Genomic DNA, 14,715 nt, shown 5'->3' with positions numbered 1-14,715 from the left:
GTTCAAATCATATATAATAACTCTTCTGCATCATTTCTAAACACAATAACATAATCAAATCTTTATTTATTTAATTTATTTTAATCATGGAATTTGATGAAACAAACGTTGATATAGATGTTGATAATGCCAATAATTCACTTTCGCATTTTATGCAATCAAAAGAATTTTTTGAATCATTAGATATTTTATTGAAATCGGATGAGGAAGAACTTTCAAAGGAAAATGATGTCGAACAAGAAAAAAATTTAAAAAAAGCTATTAATTTGGTAAATTATTAAAAAAATTAAAAATTATATATGAATATGTGATTGATAAACATTTGACTCTTTACTTTTTAGATTAATCCATATCAAGAACAACCTTACTTACTTGATCCTCATTTAGAAGCAATAGTTAAACCCATAATTGAATTATTAAGATCTTATATTAAATCGGTTAATGCGGCGTCCTTAGTTCTTTCAAATAACATATCAATTGTTAGTTCAAAAGATATTATTAAAGTTCCAGTTAAGATACAAAGATTATTTATGCTTATGTATTATATTATGAAAATTCGTGGATTTAAGACTATTTGTAATTATAAAAAAAAATCAAATTTTTTTTTTCTTGAAAATATTTTAATTTTTTTTTTTAATATTATTGCTAATTTTTATAATTTTTTACTTTAGTAAAATTTTTTTCTCATGAAGTAGCAGATTTAGAACCTACATTTTATTTTTTGGTAGTTTTAAATACAAAGGATTTTAATGCTTGGGAAACTAGATATGTTTTATTGATTTGGTTATCACTTATTTGTATTATACCTTTTGATTTAAAAACTGTTGATAGTAAAGCAAGTGGAAGTGAAGGTAAAAAGGAAAAGGTAAATTAATAAATTAATAAATTAATATTTACTTATTTACTCAATAATTTAATTAATTTGATTAATTTAGTTTCCTTTAGTGGATCATATAATTGATTTATCAAAGTTTTATTTAAAAGTCACTGGTAAAGAGAGAGATGCTGCAGCTGTGCTCTTATCTAGATTATTGACAAGGTTTGAAAAAAAAAAAACAAACAATTAATATTCCTAAATTGTGTTTATGTCATCTAATACTTATTTAATTTATTATAGACGAGATATAGCTGAAGCTTATTTGTTGGATTATATTCAATGGGCAAGAGATGAAGTTAAAAAGGTTACAGATGTGTTCACGGTAAGTTCCTCTAAAAGTATATATTAACATAATTTATATATTTTACAATATCTTCCTTGAACATATTACGAAAATAACCTATATCTTTATATAGATCACTGGAATTTTCACTTCACTTTGTGCTATTTACAAATTGGGACAAAGGCAAACATTGCTTCCTACTCTTGAGACTGCTTGGCCATGTTTATTTATACTTGAGGAAAATAAGACGTTTGCTAATAATACTCTAGTTAGGAAAATGTCGGTAAAATTGGCTCAAAGATTTGGATTATGTTATTTGAAACCTAAGGTTGCTTCATGGAGATATCAAAGAGGTTAGTGTCAGATTAAAAATATGTCTGTTTCATTTAATTATGTTCTAAATTATTAGATGATTAATCATTTTTACTAGGAAATAGATCCCTTAGAGATAATTTAGAAGTATCGGATAAAACGGGGATTGATCCCTCGAATGTTCATCAATCACTTAAAGATAGTGAAGAAGAGGAAGAGGAAATACCCGATCAAATTGAAGAAATAATTGAAATATTGTTGAATGGTCTACGTAATAAGGTGATCATTTATATAATTAATTATCTCTTTATTTTTTTTAAGCAGAATTTAATACAGCCTTTTTTTACAGGACACTGTTGTACGTTGGTCTGCTGCTAAAGGGATTGGAAGATTATCACAAAGATTACCTCAAGAACTTGCTGACGATGTGATTGGATCTTTATTTGAATTATTTTCAGAAAATACTTATACGCGTAATGATGTACTCGAAATTTCTGCAGTATCAGATTATACCTGGCATGGAGCTTGTTTAGCCATTGCTGAATTGGCAAGAAGAGGATTGTTATTACCTGAAAGGTTATCAGAAGTAATTCCTTGGGTTGGCAAGGTGAGCTAAATAATTAAAGAGAAGATTAAACGTCATTATCTTACATAATTCTTAAATTCAGGCACTAAAATTTGATTTAAAACGTGGAGCACACTCAATTGGATCACATGTTAGAGATGCGGCATGTTATGTATGCTGGTCATTTGCACGTGCATACGCACCAGATGTTTTGGCACCTCATGTTCCAGAATTGGCAAATTATCTAGTGGTTGTGTCGGTATTTGATCGGGAAGTTAATGTTAGACGCGCAAGTAGTGCTGCTTTCCAAGAAAATGTTGGTCGTCTGGTAAATTGATTTTAAATACTTTATATACTTTATATATTTATATCCCCTATTAATTGTTAATTTATTTTATAGGGAAATTTCCCTCATGGTATTGAAATTATTACTGAAGCTGATTATTTTGCCGTAGGAAATAGGGTTAATGCTTTTCTTAATATTAGCGAGAAGATCGCGGAGTTAGTATCTAAAGGATTTGATTTAATTTTTTTTTTTATATTTTAATTTTAATCTAATATGTCACTATTTTAGATTTGAAGAATATAGATATCATTTAATTGACCATCTTAGTACGATAACGATAACAAATTGGGACAAACCTATGAGAGAATTAGCATCAAAGGCGTTAAATAGACTGACTCGACTTGATCTTGATTATATGATAAACAAAGTTCTACCTTTACTGGTATGTAAATCTGCATGAATTTATTTTATTATCATCTTATTTTAATAATAACTTCTTTAGATACCACAAACATTATCGCCTGATTCGCAAATTAGACATGGTGCGTTATTTGCGGTTGGAGATATTTGTTTGGCATGGTCAACCATTCAAGGAAACGATAAAAGTTGGATCGAAAAGCATAAATTATTGATTACTGTATGTATTAATATTTTTTTTTTTTAAAAAAAAAATGTAATAACTAATTAAGGTCTTTGATTTTTAGCAAATTTCAAGTATAATTGGATCATTACCAGAAAATGTGTTTACAGATTTTGGGTCAGAAGTTACATGTCAGGCAGCAACACATTGCATAGCAGGTTTAGCAAAAGCAGGATGGCCAATTAATAATGATATATTGAAAGAATGGAAAAATGTTGTATATGATCTGCTATCAAGAAAAGATGAATATGGACAAGAGATTGCTGTTGATGCTGTTGAAGCACTTATAACCGAGTATGGAATTGATGGACAGGAAATTGAAAAATATCCTTTATTTACGTATATTTAATAATTTGTTACCGAATTGTAGATTTATATTTCAATGTCCTTAATTCCTTTAATACGTATATAGGACATATAAATCCGTCAAAGAATGCATATGCAAGAAGAGGATTTTCACTTGCTTTGGGTTTGATTAAGTTTAAAAATATTAAAGAATATTTAGAACCTGCTCTTGATGCTTTAATAATATCCGCTACTGTACAGGTTTGTGTTCCTTTTATACTTAGAATTAGTTTATATGACAAAAATTATAAAATATATCATTCAAAAATTATAGCAAACAAGAGTATGGAATGATGCTGAAACTAGAAGAAATTCCATATTATCTGTGACAAAGATTGCAAAGAATTTAGGAAATGATTTTAAAACTGGTAAAAACTAATTAATATTAAATTTTATTTTGATCAAAACCTCATTAATATATTTTAAATTCCAATCCTTAGTTTGTAATGAAAAGATATATGAAAAAATAATTAATACATATTTTATGGGACTTGAGGATTATAGTACAGATTCTAGAGGAGATGTTGGAAGTTGGATAAGGGAAGCAAGTATGATGGGATTATTAGAATTTGGTCCACTTATAATTAAATTGGACTCAAACTCAAGTACAAAATGGTGGAATAATGATTTGAGTATAAAAGTATTTAAAAACTTATTAAAACAAAGTGTTGAGAGAATTGACAGAGTAAGATCTACTGCTGGTAAAATTTTATTGGAGCTTTTGTATATGAAGAAAGAAAATGATGATAGTTGGATGTTTGAAATACCAAGGAGAGATGAATTACATAAAGTATTGCCAAAGTTAGTAATAAAGCCTTTCTCTCTTTTTTTTTTGAGATAACATAAATTAATGTTAAATTTCTATTTTAGAGATGAAGAAATTCATTGGGCGAGCCCATCAGAACTATATCCTAGAATGGTAAAATTATTGGTCATACCCGAATTTAGATTTGATTTACTTACAGGATTGATTGTTGCAGCTGGAGGAATGACTGAATCTTTAGTTCGATATTCAAGTGCTACATTAATTGAATATGTTAATTTATTACCAACTGATTCTTCTACTATATCTTCATCGGAATTATCATTAATAGATATTGCAAAATCATTATTGGATTTAGCAAAATATTTTGAGAAACAAGATAGAATATTAGTACCATTATTAGAAGTGGTTGATTTCTTATTTGAGGCAGGTACATTACAAAAGATTACTAATAAGGATGAATTTAATTTTTTGGAATTATTTGAATGTGTGAAGAAAGGAGTGAAAACTAAAGATATTAAAAAGTTGACTGCTTGTATGAAAGTGTAAGTGATGTAAGCTATAACTTTTTGGTCCTTATTCCTAATTGAAAAAAAAAATCGAATTTTTAGGTTTTGCGGGATGACTACTTTAAATGGTACAGTGCGAAAGAAGGCATTGTTTCAATTACTTGGTTTATTAGTTCATCAGTTTCCAAAGGTAAAAACATATTTATAATAAAAACTTCTTTAGAAATGAAATTAAAAATAATGATTTTTATTGTTAATATAGATTCGAAGAAATACAGCGGATCAATTATATTTGACACTTACTGGATCTATTGAAGAAGATGATGAAAAATCCTTGGAAATTGAAGAAATATTAACTAATACCGATTGGTAAGTCTATTATTAAAATAAATAAATAAAAAAAAAACTACCACATATATAATTAACATAATCGTATTTTTTGTAAATAGGAATGAACCTATATCACAATTGAAAGAAACTAGAAATAGATTGTATCCATTATTAGGTGTAAACCCACCAGTATTGAAATCTTCAAGTTAATTATTATATTATGCATTACTCTTTTTTGGCGATAATTATCTTTTTTTGGCGATAATTATGTAATTTTTTATAAAAGAAATTATATTGTTTGTGCCAAATAATAGTTATTTAATAAAAAATAAAAGGTGAAAGATCTTCCCAAGTACAAGTAGATCTTATATGTGGATCATTTGATTTTCAAGTTTTTTTTTTTGACATTGCTTACTCTATTACTTATTTAATCAGATACGTAAACTAAGAATATTGTATTATATAATTATCTGCTTCGAAATTCTATAGGAAAATAATTTACACATGCATCTTGACTTTTTTATGTTTTCTTTTTTTTTTTTAGGAAATTAAGTCTCTTTTTAATGGCATTGGTGTACTTTAATCACTTTTTGGTACATAAATATGTAATTTTATAGGAGATCCCCGATACCAGATACTATTTCAGATGCCGCAGATTTCCCCCATATGGTATAATTATTGTTCCCAATTATGTTATTAACATATTCTTAACTGCGGATATTAAACAAGGGAACGGAAAATATACTGCGCGAGAAGGGAACTTTAAAAAACTAGCCTGTGCTGACTAATAATTGGCTTTCTCTTTTTCCCATTATCACCTACATAAATACGAGAATATCTATTTTACAGAATGTTGTTATAATTCGTTATTATATAAACACAGTAAATATAGAATTCTAAAAAGATTTTAGTTATTTGTGTAAAAAATAATATCTTTTTTTTTAGTATTTTTATTGTATTTATTATTTTTTTTTATATTATCTTTTTGAAATTTACAAATGTACAGAGGTTGGCCTTTTACGGGTTGGGGTTTAGTAAACATTCCTTCAACGATCCAAAAAAGGTTGCTCAAATTCTTGCTTAAGAGAGCCTTGGGTCAATTTTTAGCTGAGGATATAGATCTTGATCTTGATGTTCAACTTAGCCAAGGGTTGCTACGCCTAAAAGAATTAAAACTCAATGTAGAGGTATTTTATAAAATTTTTTTTATAACTTTTAAACTTTATGTAAATGTTTATTTTTATTTATAATAATATATATTGTGTATATGAAAAAAAAAAAAGGTTTTGAATGATCTCGTCGTTGATTTACCAGTGGTAATAACGGACGGCAAAATTGGTGCTATCGTCGCTAATATTCCTTGGAAAAATATATGGAATTGTGATTGTGTATTGGAGATTTGCAATTTACAAATTACTGTCGTTCCTGAACATGCTAAACCAAGAAATGGTAAAATCAATTTAAAAAATTATATTATATATATAAATATATTATATATTTGTTGATCGGGTCTATTTTTTTTGGAGTTTTTTTTTCTCGCTATCAATTTTTATTTTTTTTTTATTTTTCTTTTCTTTGATTTCTTTTTTATTTTTTATTTTTAATTTATAGCTAAATCTACTCCCGAAGATTCACACATACTTTCATCATCATTTCATTTTGCTGGTGATTTTCTTCGTCATGAAAGGTTACCTCCTGAAGAGGATGAAGAACTTCGAAATTCAATCTATCATTCTTTTCATAGTAATAATAGTAACGCATTTCCATCAGAAAGTCAAGAATTGGGTGGCTCAGGGCTGGAACAATCAGAAACGTTACCACAACAATCTTCTATACCTAGTGACAATGGTATAGAAGGTGTTCAAATTTTGGCACGATTAATTGATAAATTAATGTCAAATGTTAAAATAATTTTAAAGGATACTTGTATACGACTTTCTCATCAATCAACTATTTCACTTAATGGAGATTATAATTCAAACAAGAACGATCAACTTAAGGAATATTGTTTCGAGTTAAAAATTCCAGAAATTTCTTTTAAAGATGAAACACCTGGATTAGATGATGAACCTACTCCTCCTAATGTATCCGGTTCGGCTAGCGTAACATTACCACCAGAACAAGCTGAAACTATAAAATCCTTTACTATTACTGGATTAAATATTTGGTTAAAAGAAGTAACAAATCAATGGATTCATCAACAATCGTCACAACGACCACAACAATTAAATGTACCTAAAACTTTTTCATATGGTGGTGAAGATAGTGGAGACGAATTTTTTGATTCACATTCAAATGGGTATGGTTCAGATATTGGTTCTGAAAATGAAGAACAAAAACAAACTATTCCTTATGAAGCAATGATCTTTTCTTGTTCTGAACATGAGAATATTATTCGAGTTACATTAAGTCAAAATTCTATTCCTACTATTCAATTTGATGCACAAAATGCTGCTACATCATATTATTTGACACAAGAAGCCATGCAACAAGCTAAGAGCACTCAATCTTGGAACATTGAAGGTTTAATTCAATCATTAACTGCAGTGTTAACTCCTAGTCAAGTATCATTAATTGCAGATTTAGCCGACGCGTTATCAAGAAGCAAATCTTCTTCAAGTACTAGACCTCCAAGTAGTACCGAAAGTGATGATTTGAATCAATTTGAGGATGCAAATTATCGTCCAATTTCTTCTCCAATTCAAAATGATGATTTTGATGATCTTTTATATCAACATGAACCTAATAAAATTAATTCAACATCAATACGAAATAAAGGTGATTTAAGAAATCATCAAAAAGAATCATCAATAAGTTCACAAGGTCATTTTAAACCTTATTATATTGATTCATCAAAAAATAATTTTTATAATTTAGAACTTGATCGTGAATATGCTACAAGTTCCTCTGAAAATTTTTCTTTTGTAAAATCTAATAATTCACCTCCAAATCATTACAAATCATCTTTATCTCATCCTCCTAATATTGCCTCTTCTGCATCAAATATTATATCTTCTGGGTCAAATGCATCTAGCATGAAAATTGATTTTAAAATTTCTAGTGTTGAACTTTTCATTTTATATCTTGATCCATCACCTAATTTTATACCTGAAAAAAAATTCTTCGATACACGTTTACCTGAAAATTTAAATCTTAACCATATAAAAATTAGTATTGATGGATTTTCTTGTTTATTACAAAGATGGGATCCTGAAAATTTGATTGATAATGGAAAACGACGTGGGAGTGTATCAAATATTAATTATCCTCCTAATTATCAAAAAAATTTGGATAATGAAGAATATTCACGTATATTGATGGAAATAGCATTCTCTGATATTTCTATTTTAGAATGGTTAGAAGATCCTTTAAGAAACAAATCCGAATTTGAAGATTTAAAATCTGAAGTTACACTTCCCAATTTTAATACCTATAATCCTTTATTATTTTTTGATCCTGAACTATTAAACTTTTATGATCCTGAAGAATCTGATTTTCCAACTTTTCCAGTAAAAAATATGGATAAAAATAAAAATAAAAATAATGGTACTAAAAAAATTGGAAGAGCTACTACTAGATTTGGTAGAAGCGATAATAATAATGTTATCAAGGATGTCATTAAAATAAAGGTTGAGATTACGAATCTTTCTAATGAAGGTAGATATAGTATTTTTTTTTTATTTTTACCTTTTTTTTTACTTTATAATTAAATTATATTTTAATTGTCAAAAAATTTTAGATACATTGTCATCAACTTTAACTCCATCAAATGTATTAAATTACGATATCGCAGTTGATTTACAACCAGTGCAATTACACTTTGATCTTCGAATAATCGATCGATTGGAGAATTATATACTTGCTCTTTCTAAATATGCTAATAGCGCTTCTCCGGAAGAGACATCTACCAAACATATATTTAACGAAAAAAACATAATTGATGATTTGGATACACAGAGGATGAATGAGGTGAAGTGAAGTTTCTTTTTTTTTAAAAATTGTTTGTGTTTTTGGTGATTTTTTTTTCTAATTATTATTATTTTCAATAGAAAAAATCGGAAAAGTTTCATCTTCGAATTAATTGTGATTTAATTCGCATGATGTTGCACTGTCCAGATTTGGGTGCTTCTAATACACATGAAATAGTTGAAGATTATTGCATACATTCTAATTTAATGATTTTCGATATAATAAATATTCATGTTGCGACTGGAGTCACAAAGAGTCCTGGTATAGAAAATTACGGTATTCAACAGCATTCTGAACCTGAAGGTCGCTCCGGTGACTTACAACAAAATAGAATAAAGATAGAATGTGGGGGAGTAAATATTTTCTTAAAAGAATCTAATGGTATATAAATGTTTATGATTATTAAAAAAAAAAATTCTTCTTTGGGATATTTACTAATTCTATTAAAAAAAAATTTTTCAGATTCGGACGCTAAATGTTTTCTTGCTATGAAACCATTAACACCATCAACTCATCATCGTTCTATGGCTCATATATCTCCAATGTTTCCTAATGTTGAAATTACTTATAGACCTACAAGCGCGGTCAAAAGCAAATTGCCTTTTATCGGAGGTAATGTTCGATCTTCCCCATTTTCACAAACTTTTTCATCATTTGAAGGAGAAGATCGTTCCAGTTGGCCAGTAGAAAATGAAGAGGAAGAAATATTGATGTTCAAGCAAAGAACGATCGAAAGTTCGGTAAGTATAATTTTAATTTCTAATATATAAATTAATAACTAATTTACTTACTTACTTATTTATCATTATTAAATAGTTATTTGTGATAAATTGTAATTTCCCTCATACACGTGTTCGACTCACAAAATCATCATTTGATATTCTGCAAATTATGCTTAATGATTTGACATTATGGCAACCTAAAAATAGTGTTGATGCTAATGACTTTGATTCTAATGAACAAGATAGTCACTTTAATATGGCTGGCAATTATCAATCGGATTCAATTTATGGGATGAATTCATATAATTCTGAAAGTTCTGAAATGAGAATGAGGTTTGAAGGAGGAAGTTTTATGGGGTCTCAGTCAATGCCATTGAGACCTAGTCTCGCATCAGTTGTCGTATTTATAGCCAAAGGTATGTATAAATTTTAATTCAACTATGCAACCATTAAATCTAAAGTTAAATTTATAATTTCATTATAGTCGAAGTTGTTATATTATATGATCCTGAAAATCCCGAAAAGAAAGCTAGCGAAAAATCAAAATCAACACGTATTTATCAACTCAACATGCTAGACTTCAGATTCTTTAGTGTCATAAAACACGAAGGAAAGGTGCGTGTTTTTTTTTTTTGTAAAAAAAAAAATTAATGAAACCTTTTGAGTATATCTTTATATATTAAAAATTTATATTTATATATTTTATAGAATGATACGTACGTTGTTTTGGATAATGATAATTTTGATTATTTGGATATAACAACGCCACAAGAACCAGCACAGATATTACGTCGTACATTAAACAAGGGCATTAAGGTAATCAAATATATAAATATAGCTTAATTATTCATTAACAAATCAACTAAACTTTTATATCTTTATCTAGACAAAAAACACGCGTCCTATGATTTCTATAATAATGCTTATCTCGCTTGACGTTGTAGCAAACATGAAAGAAACGAATTTAACTTTATCAATTAATGGTGTAACTTTACGGCATTCTCAAGATACACGATGGATAGATGATTTGCTTGAATTCATTCAAGAACCAGAAATGGCAAGTATATAAGATTAACTTACATAAAATATAATATTTATACTAATATATATTACATATATTACATATGTAAAATGATTTATAGAGAATCTTTGTGGAACTTCCTAGTCAATTTATAAAATTATCGGTTACAATAAATGATTCTTCAGTAGACTTTAATCCGAATAATATTCCTGGGCGCGTTATTGTAGTTCTCGACAGTTTAAAAGTATGTAATATTATTGTATATTTTTTCATCGTGAGATTTCAGTAATAAACATCTTTTTTTTATTATTTATAGGCATCAAGCAATATAATATCTGGATCACCAATGTTTGCTGCAAAATTAATCGTTCAAAATTTGGATTTGATGCTTGTTGGCGATGATCAAACAATTCAAGAACGTGCAATAAATAAAAGTGGTTCATCAACTATTAGCGTTAAAAAATATTGGAAGGTAATTAATATTTGAATTTATGAAATAATATGTAATATACTGATTTTATATTGTAATTTAAGGCTATCGGATTCGTTAAAGCTGCATCACTCGACTTTGCAGAAATTCAACTTAAAGCAAATAAAGGAGAAATTTATCCAAATTTTGAGGTATTAAATATTTTATATTTTATAAAAATTATTTTAAATTAATTTTCTGATAATGTCATTCTTTTATAGCTCGAGCTTACTAATGAACACCTTACGATTGAGACATGTGCGGATACATTCCAAACATTATTGAACCTAATAAATCATTTAACTCCAAAGGAGGAGATTTCCGAAAAAGGGTAAATTTTTATTATTGAAAATTTTGATATTAAAAATAAAAGGAATTAAAGAAAATTTTATTTATATAGACGAAAAGTTCACATAACAACTGCTGCTAACAGAGGGGATGATTCAGACGAGCCTGTATACAAAAATATGTTAGGTACTTGATATTTATTTTTATTTTTTTATTTTTTAATTGATTTTTTTAAAAAATAAAATTTCATTTTAAATGATTAAGTTTAACTTAATAATGTAGAGAGCTTGGATATGGATGCATTTAAACATCCTCTTCCAAAAAAAAAGCCAAGCAAGAGCCCAGCTTCAAATTTAGAGTTCGTGGAAGAGTATTACACTATCGAAGAAAATGAATCAGATGAACAAGATACTCATCTTTTTGATAATGCAGTCATATTTGACAATACCGAAGGTATGAAGTAAAATATTTGTATTAATCATTGATTATACTATTCATTATCTAATTCTTCTTGTAATAAAGACGTAATAGTTAGGAGTTCTAAAGCTTCGGAATCACGTGACGATATGATCAAAAGTTTGGATTCAGAACCTCTAAATTTTTCAGAAAATCATTTTGCTGTACCCAGTGCAAGCGAACTTGATGATTCTTCTATTCAAGAGTAAGTTTATATAAACAATTACCATAAGTACTCGAGTTGTGTATTGTATTTGTTTTACTAAATTCTCATTTAATGTTTTTAGGATACCAAATAGTTTGACTAGGATTAAACTACGAGACTTTAATCTTGTATGGAAATTATATGATGGTTATGATTGGGAACAAAGTAAAAATGAAGTAATGAATGCCTATGCGCGTGCAAAAGCTCATGGAAATGTTGGGGGGTCAGGTTCTTTAATTGGAGAAACAAGCAGTAATTCTTTAGAAACAGATTCTAATAGCCTTCTCGAACGTTTCTTGGGATCATCACCTTTTAATAAAAACTCAGATTTTGATGTTACATCCCAAACTGGCTCTGAAGTCGATTATATAGACGATCATAGTGACACTGCCAGTCAAGTCAGTTCGCGATTGGGATCTGAAAATACAAATATTCGAGAGGGCAAACGACCCGAACATTCTAGTCGTAGATTAAATCGTTCGAAATCTAGCAAGCTTGACATAAAACTTGAAAAAGTAAATTTAGATATTGATATCTTTCCTAATGACAATATATTGGCTTTTAGGTTGTTGCTTCTTATCAGAGATGTAGAAATTTTAGATAATATAAAAACATCAGCGTGGCACAAATTTTTGTCTCATATGCGACCAGATAATGATACAAGCCCACGCGAAAGTAAATCAAATATGGTTAGGATAGAATTAAATAGTGTTCGTCCCACGCCGACTGATTCTTTGGAAGAATTACGATTAAAGGTATTTAATTTAAATTCGTAAAAAAAAATTTTATTTTGTTTTATTTTATTATTTTTAATAGGTTTATTAATTCATTATGAATCTTAGGCACGATTTTTGCCTTTAAGGTTTTATATTGATCAAGATGCTCTTCAATTTATAATCCAATTCTTTTCTTTTCAAGATTCTACTATTGAAAAACCTCCGAAAGCTGATGATAATACTTATTTTCGTAAGTTAACCTTTTCTCCTTTTCTTTTTATTCATTATTTAATTTATTGTTAATTAATGATTTAAAAAATTTAACAGAATCTATCGAGATACATCCTATTAAAATGAAGATTGATTATAAGCCTAAACATATTGATTATGCTAACCTGAAGGAAGGTAATTTGGTTGAATTAATGAATTTCTTTCATTTTGAAGCTGCGGAAATGACATTAAATAATGTTAAGTTAACGGGGGTGAGTCTTTTGTTTTTACTTAAGTTTGATATTTTATTTAAGTAAAATGATATAATTCTGACAATTTTTCATAATTAAGGTTAAAGGATGGCAACGACTAGCTGAAGAGTTGGGTGCGGCATGGTTACCACATATAAAGAGCACACAAGTACCCAATGTAGTATCCGGTGTAGCTCCAATACGTTCATTAGTTAATTTAGGTTCCGGTGTCGCTGATCTTATTTTATTACCAATTGAACAATATAAGAAAGATGGTAGAGTTATTCGAGGATTACAAAAAGGAACACAGTCTTTTGCTCGAGCTACAACTATGGAAGCAATCAAATTTGGTACTAAACTTGCGGTTGGAACACAAATTTTACTCGAACATGCGGATGAAATTCTCTCTTTTGAATCTCAAACTAGTACTGAAAACAGAAATAATTCAAGTAACACTACAATAGGTACCGTAGAAGAGGAGTTTGATAGCGATGATGAAAACACTAAAGAATTAATTAGCAAATATGCTAATCAGCCAGCAGATTTAAATGAAGGTAATTCTCTTACATTTTGCAATAAATATTTGTCAAAAATTTTCTAATATTTTAATCATTTCTAGGTATCGAGAAAGCATATAAGAGTTTACGAACAAATATAGGTACTGCTGCTCATACAATTTTTGCTGTACCTATGGAAGTATATGAAAAGACTGGAACTCAAGGAACAGTAAGAGCCGTGATACGAGCCGTTCCAGTTGCTGTTTTGAAACCTATGATTGGGGCTACTGAAGCTGTATCACAAACTTTACTCGGGTTACGAAATTCGATCGATCCCAATAAGAAATTACAAACGGAAGATGTATGTATTTTTAATTAATGATTTTATGTATTACAAGAATTATAGAAATTATGAAATTAATATAATTTTTTTTTTTTATGATTACAGAAATATAAGAAACGATGAATTAGTTTTAGAATTGTTAAGATTCACTATTTCATAAACTTTCTTTAGAATGTAAATTTTTGTTTTTTTTGGATAATAATTCTGGATAATTTACATTTTGAATGAAGTATAGGTTACTTTACACATTCTTTAATATTACATATTTACTTTTTTTTTACTTTATGTACATTTTTAATTCTTTAAATATTTGAAATGTAATTTTATTTGATATTTTGTAGAAATATAAATAATTTATGAATCACTTAATTCGTATTTCGTGTAACACCCAGAAAGATGATCATATATGAATGAATTGGGTTATAAATGAATATGGGTTTTATTAAATGCATTTTGTGAATAACGATATTGAAGGAAATTATTTATATCCAATTAGATTTGGTATGAAAACCCGATTATTAACCAGTCAAGGTTTTTGGACTAGTTCCAATTTGACAATTTCTTGTGTTACGATAAAACACCAAATAATGTAGCATTTATTAGACTGTATAGCTCAAATTTTGAAGAAAAATGTTCATTTTATATTATTTTTAACATT

At 28.1% G+C, this 14,715-nt stretch overlaps 2 protein-coding genes across 2 annotated transcripts; both read left to right on the top strand.

The window, feature by feature from the left end:
* Positions 1-86: 86 nt before the first annotated feature.
* OCT59_016797 (uncharacterized protein) lies at positions 87-5,288 on the top strand (the record flags this gene model as incomplete). Its single annotated transcript, XM_025317526.2, has 20 exons — positions 87-269; positions 342-576; positions 672-865; positions 936-1,039; positions 1,118-1,199; positions 1,294-1,513; positions 1,591-1,751; positions 1,822-2,079; positions 2,141-2,365; positions 2,438-2,538; positions 2,612-2,765; positions 2,826-2,960; positions 3,028-3,287; positions 3,368-3,509; positions 3,583-3,676; positions 3,749-4,109; positions 4,179-4,616; positions 4,683-4,770; positions 4,843-4,949; positions 5,030-5,288. 20 exons carry the CDS (start codon positions 87-89, stop codon positions 5,118-5,120), a joined length of 3,633 nt encoding a protein of 1,210 aa, XP_025178098.1. The 3' UTR covers positions 5,121-5,288.
* A 620-nt stretch (positions 5,289-5,908) lies between these two features.
* On the top strand, positions 5,909-14,424 carry OCT59_016796 (uncharacterized protein; the record flags this gene model as incomplete). Its single annotated transcript, XM_025317525.2, has 23 exons — positions 5,909-6,097; positions 6,194-6,359; positions 6,522-8,567; positions 8,650-8,879; positions 8,960-9,260; positions 9,342-9,619; positions 9,696-10,017; positions 10,086-10,216; positions 10,310-10,417; positions 10,488-10,658; positions 10,744-10,866; positions 10,939-11,094; positions 11,157-11,243; positions 11,313-11,422; positions 11,492-11,565; positions 11,662-11,832; positions 11,902-12,040; positions 12,123-12,795; positions 12,883-13,006; positions 13,084-13,238; positions 13,318-13,771; positions 13,837-14,075; positions 14,163-14,424. The coding sequence occupies 23 exons, from the start codon at positions 5,909-5,911 to the stop codon at positions 14,178-14,180; spliced, it is 6,465 nt and encodes a 2,154-aa protein (XP_025178097.1). The 3' UTR covers positions 14,181-14,424.
* Between the last annotated feature and the right edge of the window lie 291 nt (positions 14,425-14,715).

This window comes from Rhizophagus irregularis, chromosome 25 (assembly GCF_026210795.1).
Source record: "Rhizophagus irregularis chromosome 25, complete sequence".
In the NCBI taxonomy this organism is placed as follows: Eukaryota; Fungi; Glomeromycota; class Glomeromycetes; order Glomerales; family Glomeraceae; genus Rhizophagus; species Rhizophagus irregularis.
Note: the sequence above shows the minus strand (reverse complement) of the source record. Positions and strands in the feature narration are given on the sequence as shown.